Below are 13,986 nucleotides of genomic sequence, written 5' to 3'. Positions count from 1 at the left end.
TGTGACGTATGAATGGGCTCTGCAATTGGGCTTAAAAGCAGTACAAACGAGCCTCCCACGTACCTAGGTAAATGCCGCCGGTTACTCGTCGTCGGTGATCACACATACCCATCAAAAGATGACTCTTCTCCAGCCATAGCTTGCAATTAGGCACATTTCACCACTCTAGACGGTCTCCAACTGTACTAGGTACCAATCTGATGCAACATATCCATTTCCTGCTCTCCTCCTTATCGTACACTTTGTCTTGTCTATGATACACGACCGACCAATCCGGTACTTGAACGTCTCCAACCTCTCAAACATAACCAAGAAAAGATCACGCCCCGCTGGTAAAACCCCCTGACCTCAGTCTTACCATGCCTGCACTTGGTACACTCAACATGAACCACCCCACAAACTCCTACCATTTCCGTGCCCCACTGAGATATCACTTTCACAGTGATTAGTTCCTGCCGGGGAAATTGATCAAACGCCTCATGCCATTCGGCATAGGCGGCCGTGCAAAGCTTTGCTCATTCATCCTCTTCCTCCTAGCCTCATCGTCTTCGCCCTGTTGATGCTTTTCGCAGTACTCATTTGTGCTTCGATACGACTCCCCATCTTCCAACTTCCCGCACCAGCCTGGTTCTCGATTTTCGGGCCTGTACTTTAGTGGTTGGTGGTTCTTGACGCTGGTGCAGGCTGAGCTCGTTGCCCAGGCGACAATTTCCTTACACATTGGGAATGCGCAAGTGAATGCGTGTTTAGTGCACATTCTGGCTTTTGTAATGTTGGGAGAAATGAGTTGTTGGTTTGAGATGCGTGTTGTGGGTTGTGATAGCTAAGATATTCGTAGTACGCGCTGGGCGTCGTGTATTTCTTCGCTGGTCTTGAGTTCTGTAGTTCGTGTGTAGGATGATGATGGAATTTGATATGCCTTCTTGTCGTTGATGGTAGTGAGTTGTTCTTGTTGTATTAGCTATGCGGACGACCCAGGTCTTGTATATATAGCCGCTCATCTTGATTCTGTGAAGTTTTGTCGAGTGTTCGTCTATAGAATGTTGGAGGGGGAATTCACCGAGTTGCGTTGACAAGTCTTCAATCACATGAGCTTCAGAGTTTCAGACTATCAGTTGTTGCGGTGAGAATAGGCGTATACAGCCACCTGTGTTCATGGAATACTAAGCTCAAAGTCACTGCACAGACAAATATAGTAGACGACAAACCATACTCAAATAGGAAACGGACGCGTCGTCAAAGGGGCACTCAACCAAACAGAACGTAATTCACTTGACATTGACACTACCGGAATCGACAAACAAGCAGCTACGGCAAAGAATGCGACATTGGTAAGTGGGAAGGGCTGAGCATCAAAGCGAGGACAATCATGTGATACAAAAGTCAGTGTAATTGGTTTGATACAGGCAACTAGGCCCAAAACTATCCATTAGGATTATAGACATTCAATGTCCGAAGAAGAAGACAGAAAAAAAGCCGAGACAACTCCAAACTCCCTCGCAATGCAGACTATTTTTATAGTTTTGACAGAAAGATAAGGAAAGACATGAGTATAGGTGGGTAGAGGGGGTGGAAGACTGGCAGAGAGCGCTCTTGACAGGTCATTCCTTTTTTGCTGAGTCGTCGCGTTGGCTCGACACATTCGATATTGGGGGTTCCTCGCGTTTAGGCGTCCTCGACGGTCTTGGCGGGCTTCTTCATGTTGTTCTTGTACCAGAGAGTAGGGAGAAGAGCGCATGAGACGGTGAAGAGTACGCTAAGTCGTGTTAGTAATGTATCGAGCATTATGTGTGGCGTGAAGACTTACCAGAGAGCGATAGCCATACCCCAGACGGTCTTGGCCTGGAAGCAGTTGCTGCGTGTGACACCGGCCCAGTGGCCCAAGCTGGAAGTGGACTTGTTGAGGTTCTCCACTGTAGCAGTGACAAAGGCGTTGGCGTACTGGGCATCGATCTCTGCGGATGACTTGCCGATGACGTAGCAGTTAAGGAACGACATGGGCTTGCCGAGAGTGACTGCGCAAACGATGAAGGCGATGAGAAGGAGAGAGTCGACACCAGTCATGACGAGAAGGCCGAGGTTTGCTTGCGACCAATAGTAGCCTACGCTGACCATAATGTAGAGAGCAGCGATGCATGTCTAATGATGTTAGAAGTATTCAGTGAGGGTAGAGGAAAGTACATACTACGCTCAGAGTGCCGACGAACTCTTTGGGTGGCTCAACACCGGTTGTGACAATCATCTGGATGAAGTTGGAGCAGATGCCAATAACCAAGATCATGCAGATAGCCTGAAGAACACGGGCGCCAAGGAACATCTTGCTCAAAGGCATGGCGTTGTAGCTGGGGACAGGCATAATGGCGGATTGAAGTTGGTCGTCGAAAGGTGAATAAGGCTGAGGATGTGATGTCGAAGTAGACAGACGAGGCGATTAAGGCAGCAAGGAACGGATAGCGGTCTGCACAGCAGAAGAGAGTGTGATTTCGTAGAAAGTGAAGAATGAATGAGACCCAGATAGGAAACAAGGAAATAAGGAAACAGAGAAAAAAGACGAAAAGGAAGTGAGTTGTGATGAGCTGGTTGATGATGTGTGTGATGAGTTACTACGACGTTGCGTCCAGCACATCTTATACAACGAAGAGTTGGTTGCGATCTCAACAACAGATCGCAAAGGGCATAGTCAAGATTGCTGCTATTCTTGCTCATGGTGTGTCTGGACCACAGTCGTTTCATGGCATCTCGAGTAGTCGCTGGATGAGCCAATGAGAGCGCGAAGCGGCGGTATCTCATGAAATGGCCCGAGCTGCCGCACTGATGCACGTAGGCGCTTACAGCATGACGAGCCTAAATGTCAAGTCTGGGGAAGCCATTCAGGTGTGTAGAATCTAGGCGGTACCTGAAGCATGTGGAGCCATAGTTTGACGTCTAGATCGACTGGGTGAGAGGTGTTGTTGCGGGTGTTGTTCAAGCTTCCGCGGTCCCACATCGACCTCCCGCCCTACCTCGCGCGCGGGAGCTATGCTGGGAAAGTGTTGAGGCTCAATCAGATGCGAGGAAGGTGGAAACAATGTTTGAAGGAATGGTTCTGTGCTTTGGTGATGGCGTTGCTGAAGAAACGCGTGCGCTGATGAGAGGACAACGCGACGATGTGCGTCAATGCTCTGCTAACGGATTGGTGGTACCTCCCAAGTATTGGTTAGTTGACCCTTAGGCGCGATTCAGATAGTTGCCCGCGTTAAGAGCGTTAAGAAACGGAACCTTTGGAAGTGAGGCGTCCATGCTGAAGAGTTGTGCTGGACGGCTGTTCGCTGTCATAGCACAGCGCGTCCACCGTGCCATTGGTCGAATTACGCGATGCTGCATATGTGCAAGTCGATCAAGACCATCTCATAGTCAGGAATTTGCGAGAGATCGCGTACGAGCACCGAAGATGGGGGTTGTTCCTCTGATGTTGGAAAGGGAGAATGATAGGAGCTCCCCGCATCCAGCCCGGGTCAGCTCGAATGCGGCAGGTCCAGGCGACACAGCTCCCAGATAGCCAGACGCATACTCGCGGCTCTCACGCGACATGTGACTGATAACCGTTCCCGAGGGCCTCAGAGCTCCAGGGCTTCTTCTGAAGCTTTCTTCCATGATCACTGTATCATCTTCCTAATTGCAACCTCAAGATGGGTCTCTCGGAGTACAGACAACACAAGGCCGACTGGTGAGTTGCTCCAAGCTTCCAACACCCCACACCTCGGCCAATGCCACAAGCTGACTCTCCACCACCAGCAAGCGCAAGCAGTCGGAACGCGCCTCCAAGATCGCGACACTCCCCACGCCGTACCTGTCCCCTCTATCCTCGAAAGATCGCTCCATCCTTGGCAAACCTATCCAGGAGCTCGTCCAAGATGTCCACAAGCAAATCACCAGCCCCGTCGATATCCTGCGCACATACGGCAAAGTCGCGATAAAGGCGCAGGAGAAGACGAAATGCGTAACGGAGATACTGTTCCCAGAAGCCGAAGAATGGGCGGAGAAGGAGGTCAATCTGAAGGGGCCGCTTGCCGGCATTCCCGTCTCATTGAAGGACTCTATACAAGTCAAGGGTTTTGATATCTCGGTCGGCTACTCGAGGAACACTGGGAAGCCTGCGACAGAAGATGGAGTCATGGTCAAGATATTGAAGGATGCGGGCGCCGTGCCGTTCGTCAAGACCAACCTCCCTACCACGCTTCTCTCCTTCGAATCCACCAACGACGTCTGGGGCCAGTGCAAGAACCCCCACAACGATAAATACTCGCCGGGTGGCTCAACAGGTGGAGAGTCGGCACTGCTGGCCTTCGGTGGTAGTCGCATTGGCATCGGATCAGACGTCGCTGGCTCGGTCCGCGCACCCGCACACTTCTCCGGCTGCTACTCGATACGATGCTCGACGGGTCGATGGCCGAAAGTCGGCATGAACACAAGCATGGCGGGTCAGGAAGCCATCCCTTCCGTCTTCAGTCCCATGGCTCGCACATTGAACGACTTGACCTATTTCACGCGAAGCTTCATCCAGATGAAGCCATGGAAATACGACTATACCGTCCATCCGCTAGAATGGAGAGAGGATATCGAGACTGAGTTCAGGGAGAAGCCAAAGCTCCGCATAGGCGTCATGCGAACCGACCATGTCGCAGACCCTTCACCAGCATGTGCGCGCGCTCTGGATCAAACAGTCGAGGCCCTCAAGGCTGAAGGTCACGAAGTCTTCGATGTCGAGCCTCCTTCGCCGTACGAAGCTCTCAAGCTAGCATCCCAACTTCTTCTCAGCGACGGCGGCAACACTTTCATGGGCCATTTCCGTACTGGAGAGTGGAATGATCTCGGTGCAGCGCAACTGGTCTACTACATGCGCCTGCCTAAGTTCATCAAGTACGCGCACTACCTGTACGTCAAGTACGTCAAGGGTGATGACATCTGGGCTGGATTGCTACGCGACTGGCATCCAAAGTCTGCACACGAGTACTGGCAACTCGCTAGCAAGCGTGAGGCGTACAAGCAGAACTTCTACCAATGGTGGTCTGAGGAAGCGAACATGGATGTTATGCTCACTCCACCCAACGCGACCCCTGCGGTACCTCATGGCGGCATGCATGATGCAGTCAGCAGCTGCGGTTACACTTTCATGTTCAATCTGGTAAGTATTCTTCTTTCCAACGCTACTGTGCCTTCGCTAACTGTATGAAGCTTGACTACTCCTCAGGAATCATCCCCGTAACACACGTCGACCCTACCAAAGACGCCCTACCGTCAGACTTCAGTATCAAGAAATTGAACGGGGTCGCACAAGGCGCATACAAACTCTACGATGCAGAGAAGATGGCTGGTCTACCCGTGGCTGTACAAGTTGTCGGAAGGAGACTGGAAGAGGAGAAGGTCCTTGCTATCATGGAGAGAGTGGAAGATGCGTTAGACAAGCATGGTGGACGATACCAGTTATTGGAAGTCGATTGAGGATGACAATTGAATAAAACCAATCATCACCTAACCCTGCTAGGCACAGCCCTACATGCCAACCCGTATGCTGTAGACCCCTCCTTCAAGATCAAACGCCACACGTCCATCTTCTTCTCGATACTGCTCCTTGCCAAGAACTCTCCCATCAACTACAACCGTCGCATTCCCACCCATCCCATCTACCGGAAGCCTCACCACCCCAGCAGTCCCAACAGGCGTCTCAACTACCACTTCGTACCCAACTCCACCCTTCTCCTTCTCCCAGCCCACCCTAAACTTCCCCAGCCCCGTCACAAAGCCCGCCTGCGCCCTCATCAAATCCCCAAACCTAGGCTCAACAATCCACTTCCTCCCCGCCGGCTCCGTGATCCTCAACCCAACCACAAACTCCGTAAGCGCAGACGTAGGCCCCGAACTCCACCCATGAGCATGACTCACATAACTCGGATCATACCCATACCCCCTCTCCTGTCTATACCCAAACGTCCCATTCGTTCTATACCCTTCTATAACCGTCGAGCCAGTACCGTTACGATGGTTAGCATACCAGCCCCAGCTCCTGCGAATGAGTTCGAGAGCACGGGTTGTTCCTGTGGGGTTGGTGAGGGTGAAGTGGGCTTGGATTTCGAAGCTGGAAATGAAGGGGGATATGTTGCCGGGGAGTTCGGGGGCTTCGGCTCCGATGGGTGTCCAGTTTTTTGTTAGGGCTGTGGAGATGTCTTGGGCGGTTTGGGAGAAGGGTGGGATGAGGTCGAAGAGGATGGCCATGCTGTTTGCGTCTTGGGGGTGGAGGGTGGTGAGTGTGGCGTTGTCGCGGAAGGCGCCGTAGGTGGAGTCGAAACAATGGGTTAGGATGGCTGTTTGGAGTGAAGTGGCGCGGGATGTCCATGTTTTTGTCAGAGAGTTCGAATTGCTGTCGTTGAGCCATGTGGCAAGTTTAGCTCCAGTTTGCAGGGTGTGGTATAGAATAACATTTGCTTCCGTATTGTTGAATCCAGTTTGCCAACGCGCCCAGTCCCTGGTGCCAGTTTGATTGAGGAGACCAGAAGTCTCAACTTCGACTTTGGCATAGATGTAGTCCATAGCTTTCTGGTACTGGGCCCAGTTTCTCTGCACAAAAGCTGCATCGTCCGTGTATAGCATGTAGTTGTAGGTACCGATCATTGTCCACATATGATACGTATCGCTGTTTTGCTGTAAGAGCGGTGGTCCGGCTTCAGGGAACGAACCATCCGGATGTTGATAATCGAACATGACTTGCAGTGCGTTCTTAACGCTGTCGAGATCTCCGGTACTGACAAAGGTGGAGGGGACAGCAATGCCCATGTCGCCTGGCCATACGGCACGGTCTCGTTTCGCTCCATCAACGATGATTGTATCGCCTGGACCCAGAGTGCCATTGTTGGCCCACCCATCGGCAAGCATGGGAGCCCAACGTCCCGTGTTGGTGGGAACGGCGTTGGTCTGGAGTGTATATGCGCCTGCATACCAGATCCTATTCAGCAGTTCATCATTCGAGTGAAAAATCCTTGATAAGCTTCTAGGTTTGACCACGTAGGTTGGAAGCTTATCTCAAGCTGCACGTCCGTGACGTTGACGTAGGTACCACTTTCCGTGACAAGGAAAGCCGTCATATACCGGAAGCCTCCTCGCATCACCTCATCTGGCATCGTGTATGTTCCTGGACCAGCAGTGTCAATGTTGACATATAACGCACCATCGCGGCCAGCAAACTTCCCGTTCGATGCATCAGACCATTCACCTACCCATGTCGATGCTTCGGAAAACGCGAGACCGATAGCGCCAGTTCCATTGCTTGTGTATGAGATAGAAGTGATACCGCCGACTTCAATACCGAAATCGAAAATAACGTTCGTCCCGTTGCCGCGGAGAACGACGAGACGTGGATAGCTTGCTGGATGACGGTCTCGGATGGTAAAAACTGATCTTGGACGAACTGTTCGCGATGATGGAGCGTAGATATTAGAATTCCAGGGCCCTGATCTATCAGTAGTGTAAAAGGGAGTGCGACTTGGATGGAATAGGTACCTTTGAATGCAGCTTCACTGGGTCCGCTGCATTCCGTGTCCCGCCAACAGGTTGCAGCAAGAGCATCCAAAGGTAGTGTCGCCAACACAACAACGGCTCCTAAAGGTGTAAGCCAACGCATGATTGTACAGACCAAAGTCGTTCTCAAACTGCACCAAGTTGTGCCTTCCTATTACATATTCCGGGAAGATTTTCGACACCATTTCGTGTACTATAAAGCGCTCGGCATGCGTTGCGCCGAGCCGCCCAGATGGTTTTCCGGTCCGGGAATAGATGAGGTATACGATCTGCTGGATCTTCGCTGGAACGCGGGGAAATAAGCTATGTGCTAGACGCAGTAAGCTTCGTAGATCTGGGCGCGTTCTATTGGTAAGGAATATGAGACGGGAAAACAGAGCAAAGTCGCATCAGAAGGTGTGGTTGAGCACTGGTGATTTTGCGATAGTATCGCGCGATGAAGTGTCGGAAGCTGGAGTCAGGGTGTTATTCATGATATCAACTGGTTATCCGTGTAGCCAAAGCATTTCAGGCGCACACGCGCATACAGATGCCATTAGTGCTTGGTCGTAATTAAATCTCGTCGTTCCTTCCGTTGCCAGAGGGTGAGTGAGGATGTGTTGACGAGGAGGTTGGCATGTGTAGCTCTGCTGCATCCATCTGCACACCTAAGATAAGAGAAAAGCTGGGGCATCGTATCGCAGAAGAGCAGCTTGATTGCGACACAGAATCTGAACGGATGTTGTACGTATAAGCGACGCGTGAGCGCGTTGGTTGCTCAAGCGCGAGATTTACGCGTTCGATCGTGCCAGCCTTGGAATTATCAAGGGGGCTCCTTCCTTCCATCTACATCCCGCCAAGCCCTTCGCTATCATCACCAGAACTCAAAGTCTGACCATTTCTCACTACGTCACTTTCTACATCAATTCATCGGATGCAGTCTCCAGCCAGTGCCAGAGGAGGTAGCTGCCCCGCTTACGTCATTGTGGCTCGCGTTGTTGATCGCAACGCGAGTCTGCATGCTACCCCTCATGCATGCCCATGCGATCATTGCGTCCGGATCATCACTCTTCCTATCTTGGGAAGATAATCCTGAGCCGCAGACAGCATGGCCCAAGCCCTAGTTGCTGGACTTGCATAGACCCAGAAGTTAAGAGCCGGACACGTCGACGCGTCAACTCCCGACTGATGAACCGTGGGCGCATAAAACGTCATTCCCGGTATCATGTACCATGGAGCCGCTAATGCAACAATTCTTTGACAAATACCCGCATCGGGATGTAGAATACAGCTGCCGATACGCTGGCATTTTCCAAACCGCATGAGGGAGGGACCACGCTAAATGGGTGGAGGGGCGGGGAATCCAGCTCAGCAACGAGCGCTGGGTCCAAGGTAGGCTTTATATAAATACCTACCGGCTTCTCGAATACCTTGTTGTCCATCCTCCCTTACATACTCTGACATCTAAACTCAATACGGAATTCTAAAGAGACCAATCGGATCATCATGACGGACTTCAAGGGACATTGCCATTGCAAGCAGACCGAGTGGACTGCCACCCTGCAGCAAGATCAGCAGGCACACATCCTGTGGTGAGTAGTGCCATTCTGTTCCTCCAGCGACAACCCATCACAAGTCAGAGCTAACGATTGATTAGCCACTGCAACACTTGCAAAGAACTTTCCGGTTCAACGTACACGCTCAACCAAATCATCCCCAAGAAGGCCCTCAAGATCACCAAGGGTGATGATCTAGGCAAATACACATACAAGGGTGACTCTGGAAAGAGTGTTCATTGCGTATGTCATCCCCTGGACTACCAAGGGAAGTCAATCAAAGAGCATTTACTAACGATTCTACATAGTTCTACTGCAAGAACTGCACCTCACACGTGTACCATGAGCAAGAGGCGCTCGGCCCCGACAGCATCGTCCTAAGGACAGGATTGTTGGACGAGGGTGTCAAGAACTTCAAGCCTGGTGCGGAGATCTTTGGCAAGGACCGCTTGTCGTGGGAGAAAGAGGTAGCGCAGACGTTTGAGGTCATGCCACCTTCATAGACAGACATATTCGGTAGCATAAATATACGACTATTTTATCATCATCATGAGCGTTCAGACTTATCGCCACATATGGAACAGGGTGTCATTCGCCGTGAGACATGTCATTCTAGATTGGACGCCTATATAGCATTATATCTTATCCCAATTTAGTCAGATAGCGGCGGAAAACTCCTCAAGAAGTGGCTCGGGCACTCGTAGCCGCCCGGGTTGTGATCCAAGTACAATTGGTGGTACTGTTCCGCATCCCACCATTTCCCTGCAGGTAGGATCTCTGTTGCGACACTTCCCTTCCACCACTGCTTGTTCACCTTGTCGGTAACGTCTCGCGCAATCTTCTCCTGCTCGGCATCGTGGTAAAAGATGGCGGATCGGTATTGGCTGCCAACATCGGGCCCTTGGCGGTTGGAGGTGGTGGGATCGTGCATCTTGTAGAAGAATTCGAGGAGGGAACGGTAGGTTACTTTTTCGGGGTCATAGACGACTTGCAGGGCTTCGGCGTCTGTTTTACCAGTCAGCTAATGGCCAGATATCACGTCACGCATCGTGGCGCAACAAAAGCGAAGAATACGTACGACCAGTGCGCCCGCTGCATACGGCCCTGTACCCAGGGTTGTCTGTGTCACCACCGATATATCCGACCCTCGCGTCGTACAGACCCTTTCCTTTGTACTCTTTCCTGTACATGTGCTCGACACCCCAGAAACATCCGGCAGCGACAGTGGCGGTTTGCGCGCCCGAAGGCACGTTCATGGGTTGCGCGGGCGCATTCGACATACTGCTGAAGGGGCGAAAGAATTTGGTCAGAAAGGACATGGAAAGGTAAGACGTGACGACCAAAATGAAGAGCGTGAGGAGCTTCAGTTTGGTGGTAGTAAAGTATGTGATGAGAAGGAGAGATTTACTTTGATGGTGAGTTGTTATGTATCGCAAGTTTGCCGCTTCGATTGGGAAAAGGGCAATGGACCGCGGCGATGATGCCATCATTTGGCGTGACAAATCGAAGGGTCCACGGCCACGCTTCAGCCACATGGGTGGCGGCGGGGTCGCTGCTTCGCGAAGGTGGGAACGCCCAACCCGTGTCTCTGATCGATCACCTATTCCGACTCTGCAAACTCCTTCAACAGCAGTGCGCGCTTTCTTTGACGCGTCGAAGCATTCTGTAGCTGACGAGATTCTCGTGCCGCCGTTCTGCCTGCCCCGCTACGTGACTTTACCCGGACAAGTCGCGGCCGATGTCTCTGCAGCCTTTCGGCATCAACACAGGCTCGAATCCTCCAGCACTGCTCTTTGCATGATATCGTGCTTCTTCGCTACTTGATTCATGATTGTAAAGCTGCCTCTCCGAAGGACGCGCTCTTGGATATTTCGGCTATGTTTCAATGGACCCATCCTGCGCTCTCGGGAGAACACTGCGCAGTAGGCTGGAGTGAAACGGGACGTATAGGCGGCGGGACCGGGACGTGGATTCTATTACACTCGCGTTAGTGTCCTGGAGAGGCCTCCTCGTTCCCCCTCTTGTAGTACCGGACTCTGTCTCAGCCCAGAGTTGCACGTACAGCTTTACGAATGTCGTGTATCAAGCATACACAGTCAGCTTGCTGTTTCCGCACTCAACTGACAGTCCCATAGTCCTACCCTCCAAGTCAGGTCCGGCTGACAGCTTTGGTCGAATCACCCTGACACGATGCGCGTAATCAATTGTCAATCTATTTCGCCTGAAAGCCTTGCACCGGTTACATCCCGCGTTGCTGAACCGGCAGTAGTTGAATCTAGGCTCATACGATGCATCCTTGGTCGTGGCGTCGCTCCGAGCCACCACGTGCGTCGAACAGCTGCTTGATGCATGCACTTGACTAACTCTTCTAATATTATTTTTAGATGCATCTCTAGACCTTACATCTGCAAGGGCAGCAAATCGTGTTCGCTAAAATTGATCAAGTCAGGGCCTCGAGCACCGATGGAACGACAAGCTTTAATATAAGGTTAATCTACGCGCCAAGAACTCCTCACTTCTCCAGATCTTCTGAATTGGACGTCCACGATACCCTCGCAGTACTATGCCGCTCGTTCCAGGCAGGGAAACTATTTTCAGTCTTCGCTTCCGCACATGTTCCGTTGCTGCATTACATACAGGATCTATAGATGAAAGACAATATCCGGATGAGCTTGTTTGCTTCTCGGTCAGCTTCATGGACTGCCTATACCCAGCATCCAGGCCCGCCGTTTCTATTCTGAGTTCTGCACCCCAGGCAAATATGCTGGACTCATCTCGCTTTCATATCTACATCCACTGGGCTGGCCAAAACCTATGCGAGGAACCGGCTCGAGCCCACAGCGACTCGCTTGTGCGAAGAAAATTTGGTACCCTAGCCGTCATCTGATATGAAATGGCTACGGTATACCTCGTTGGCCGCGAATCTGGGTTTCGTATTCGCTATCAAGAGAATCTATATGGCCACGCGACGGATGTGCTCTTACTTTCAGCAGCTGTACCGCCGGCACTCGGTTTCCGGGTAGGTTGCATACGGCGCCACCAAGTCGTGCAAGAATTCGTGATACTCGCATGTTAGCAAACCTCGCCAAAAGACATTGGCATTGGTGATGCCGAGAGTTTCACGCATACTGCACCACCTGGTGGCGCAGACGTACGATATTCAAAGAGCCGCCACGATTCAGGGTTCAATCTCCTCGCGCCCGGAAAGCTCGAATGAAGATGCTCCGTTGCTGTGATTCGGGTTAGAATTGCAGCTGGAAGCGAGATGCACGGCGGAATTAGACTATCGCATACCCCAGATACCGATACTTAGCCTGGAGGCTTGCTCAGGATGTATGGAGACGGAACAATGCTTCAGCTAAGCGGAAAACACGAACTCAGCTGAGCAACTTCTGCGATTCTGGACCTATGAGCATGGGCGGCCCGCCGGTCCAATCGTACTCGATAGTGCCATTGGCACTTGGCAGCTGTTATCGTGGTCGGATTGTAGATATCGCCCAAGATGGTGTTGCCGCAGTAGTGGTTAAGACAATCAAAGGTAAAAGGCTGGCGCCGAGGGACTGGTATATAACCTGGTCCATATTCCCTTCCATGATCCTCATCCAGCTTCTACTCTCGGTTTCATCTACCACATCATCAGCTCTCCATCTAGCATTCTCCGAAGACCATCTTTCCAAACTATCAACATGAAGTGGCTCCTTGCTCTCCTTCCTCTCGCGGCAGCAGCCCCTGCGTTCCCTAATGTCGAGCTTGGTGACGCTCCACCACCCGGTCAGGTACAAGAAGCTCAAATGGGGATTTCCGAGACCATCTACTCACGCAACACAGGTCAAGATTCGCGGTGTCAGCTATGGAGGAACTGGTTGCCCCCAAGGCACCATGAGCTCCCAGATCAACAGTGACAGAACTGTTATGACGCTCATCTTCGACGCGTACATCGCCTCGATTGGTCCCGGTATCGCCGTTACTGAGCAGCGCAAGAACTGCCAGCTGAATGTCGATATTGAGTACCCAGGAGGCTTCCAGTACTCCATTTTGTCCGCCGACTACCGTGGCTACTCCGCCATCCAGAAGGGTGTCTCTGGCACTCTCAAGTCTACCTACTACTTCTCCGGAGACACTGCTCAGGTGAGATCTATCTAGCCTTACCAACATGAACCAAATTCGCTAACACCCGGAATAGACTTCGACTGAGTACAAGTTCGACGGGCCAACAAACGGCGACTACCTCAAGCACGACGAGGCGGACAGCACCTCAGTCGTGTGGGCGCCATGCGGCACCAACGGCATGCTCAACATCAACTCGCAGGTCCGCCTGACCAGCAGCAACGCCAGCGCCACTGGCCTCCTCACCACTGACTCTACCGATCTCAAATTCACCCAAGTCGTGTACGTGCAGTGGCAGAAGTGCACACCACCCAAGCAGTAGAAACTGATTGCGGTTGATGTAGGCCGAGACATTGGATCAGCTGGATTAGTGTGAACGGGCCTTGGGTGGTGAGGATTGAGGACTTGAGGTGGAGGCGGTGTTAGTCGGGGAATGGAGTTTACGAAGATATGCCGGACGCATGTTTGATGTTTGCATGATAGTTGAATCCTTTTATGAGATGCGCATCTCTCATTTTACTCTCCACCTGGTGTGATGCTCCACTTGCCCCTTTACGCAACTCACGACAAGAAAAAGGAGCGGATTGGGCTTGCCAAACAAGGAGGATAATGGTGGTACTCTTCTGGGATCGCACAGTCGGCGAAGTTCGCGTTTATGATAGCAAGACAGTCGGGTGCGCCCGTTGGCAGGACAGGTGATGTGGCGTGTGGTGTCGCAGCCACGTCGGAAATTGTGGGGATAAGAGGGCATTCTTGGCGGCAGGGTCGTGGTTGCCGCATTTAGATCCCTGTC

General features: G+C 51.8%; 6 protein-coding genes across 6 annotated transcripts; 3 read left to right on the top strand and 3 right to left on the bottom strand.

Moving 5' to 3' along the window:
- Positions 1-1,665: 1,665 nt before the first annotated feature.
- J4E93_002999 (uncharacterized protein) lies at positions 1,666-2,356 on the bottom strand (the record flags this gene model as incomplete). Its single annotated transcript, XM_049340939.1, has 3 exons — positions 1,666-1,756; positions 1,808-2,139; positions 2,186-2,356. 3 exons carry the CDS (start codon positions 2,354-2,356, stop codon positions 1,666-1,668), a joined length of 594 nt encoding a protein of 197 aa, XP_049201821.1.
- Positions 2,357-3,668: 1,312 nt separating this feature from the next.
- Positions 3,669-5,481, top strand: J4E93_002998 (uncharacterized protein; the record flags this gene model as incomplete). The annotated part of the gene is made up of 3 exons (XM_049340938.1): positions 3,669-3,706; positions 3,775-5,164; positions 5,215-5,481. 3 exons carry the CDS (start codon positions 3,669-3,671, stop codon positions 5,479-5,481), a joined length of 1,695 nt encoding a protein of 564 aa, XP_049201820.1.
- A 51-nt stretch (positions 5,482-5,532) lies between these two features.
- Positions 5,533-6,909, bottom strand: J4E93_002997 (uncharacterized protein; the record flags this gene model as incomplete). Its single annotated transcript, XM_049340937.1, has 1 exon — positions 5,533-6,909. The coding sequence occupies one exon, from the start codon at positions 6,907-6,909 to the stop codon at positions 5,533-5,535; it is 1,377 nt and encodes a 458-aa protein (XP_049201819.1).
- A 2,127-nt stretch (positions 6,910-9,036) lies between these two features.
- Positions 9,037-9,589, top strand: J4E93_002996 (uncharacterized protein; the record flags this gene model as incomplete). Its single annotated transcript, XM_049340936.1, has 3 exons — positions 9,037-9,122; positions 9,188-9,329; positions 9,395-9,589. The coding sequence occupies 3 exons, from the start codon at positions 9,037-9,039 to the stop codon at positions 9,587-9,589; spliced, it is 423 nt and encodes a 140-aa protein (XP_049201818.1).
- A 149-nt stretch (positions 9,590-9,738) lies between these two features.
- J4E93_002995 (uncharacterized protein) lies at positions 9,739-10,342 on the bottom strand (the record flags this gene model as incomplete). Its single annotated transcript, XM_049340935.1, has 2 exons — positions 9,739-10,091; positions 10,165-10,342. The coding sequence occupies 2 exons, from the start codon at positions 10,340-10,342 to the stop codon at positions 9,739-9,741; spliced, it is 531 nt and encodes a 176-aa protein (XP_049201817.1).
- Positions 10,343-12,772: 2,430 nt separating this feature from the next.
- On the top strand, positions 12,773-13,515 carry J4E93_002994 (uncharacterized protein; the record flags this gene model as incomplete). Its single annotated transcript, XM_049340934.1, has 3 exons — positions 12,773-12,862; positions 12,915-13,214; positions 13,270-13,515. 3 exons carry the CDS (start codon positions 12,773-12,775, stop codon positions 13,513-13,515), a joined length of 636 nt encoding a protein of 211 aa, XP_049201816.1.
- Between the last annotated feature and the right edge of the window lie 471 nt (positions 13,516-13,986).

Source organism: Alternaria ventricosa (assembly GCF_023758065.1).
Source record: "Alternaria ventricosa strain BMP 2768 chromosome Unknown scaffold_4, whole genome shotgun sequence".
Lineage (NCBI taxonomy): Eukaryota > Fungi > Ascomycota > Dothideomycetes > Pleosporales > Pleosporaceae > Alternaria > Alternaria ventricosa.
Note: the sequence above shows the minus strand (reverse complement) of the source record. Positions and strands in the feature narration are given on the sequence as shown.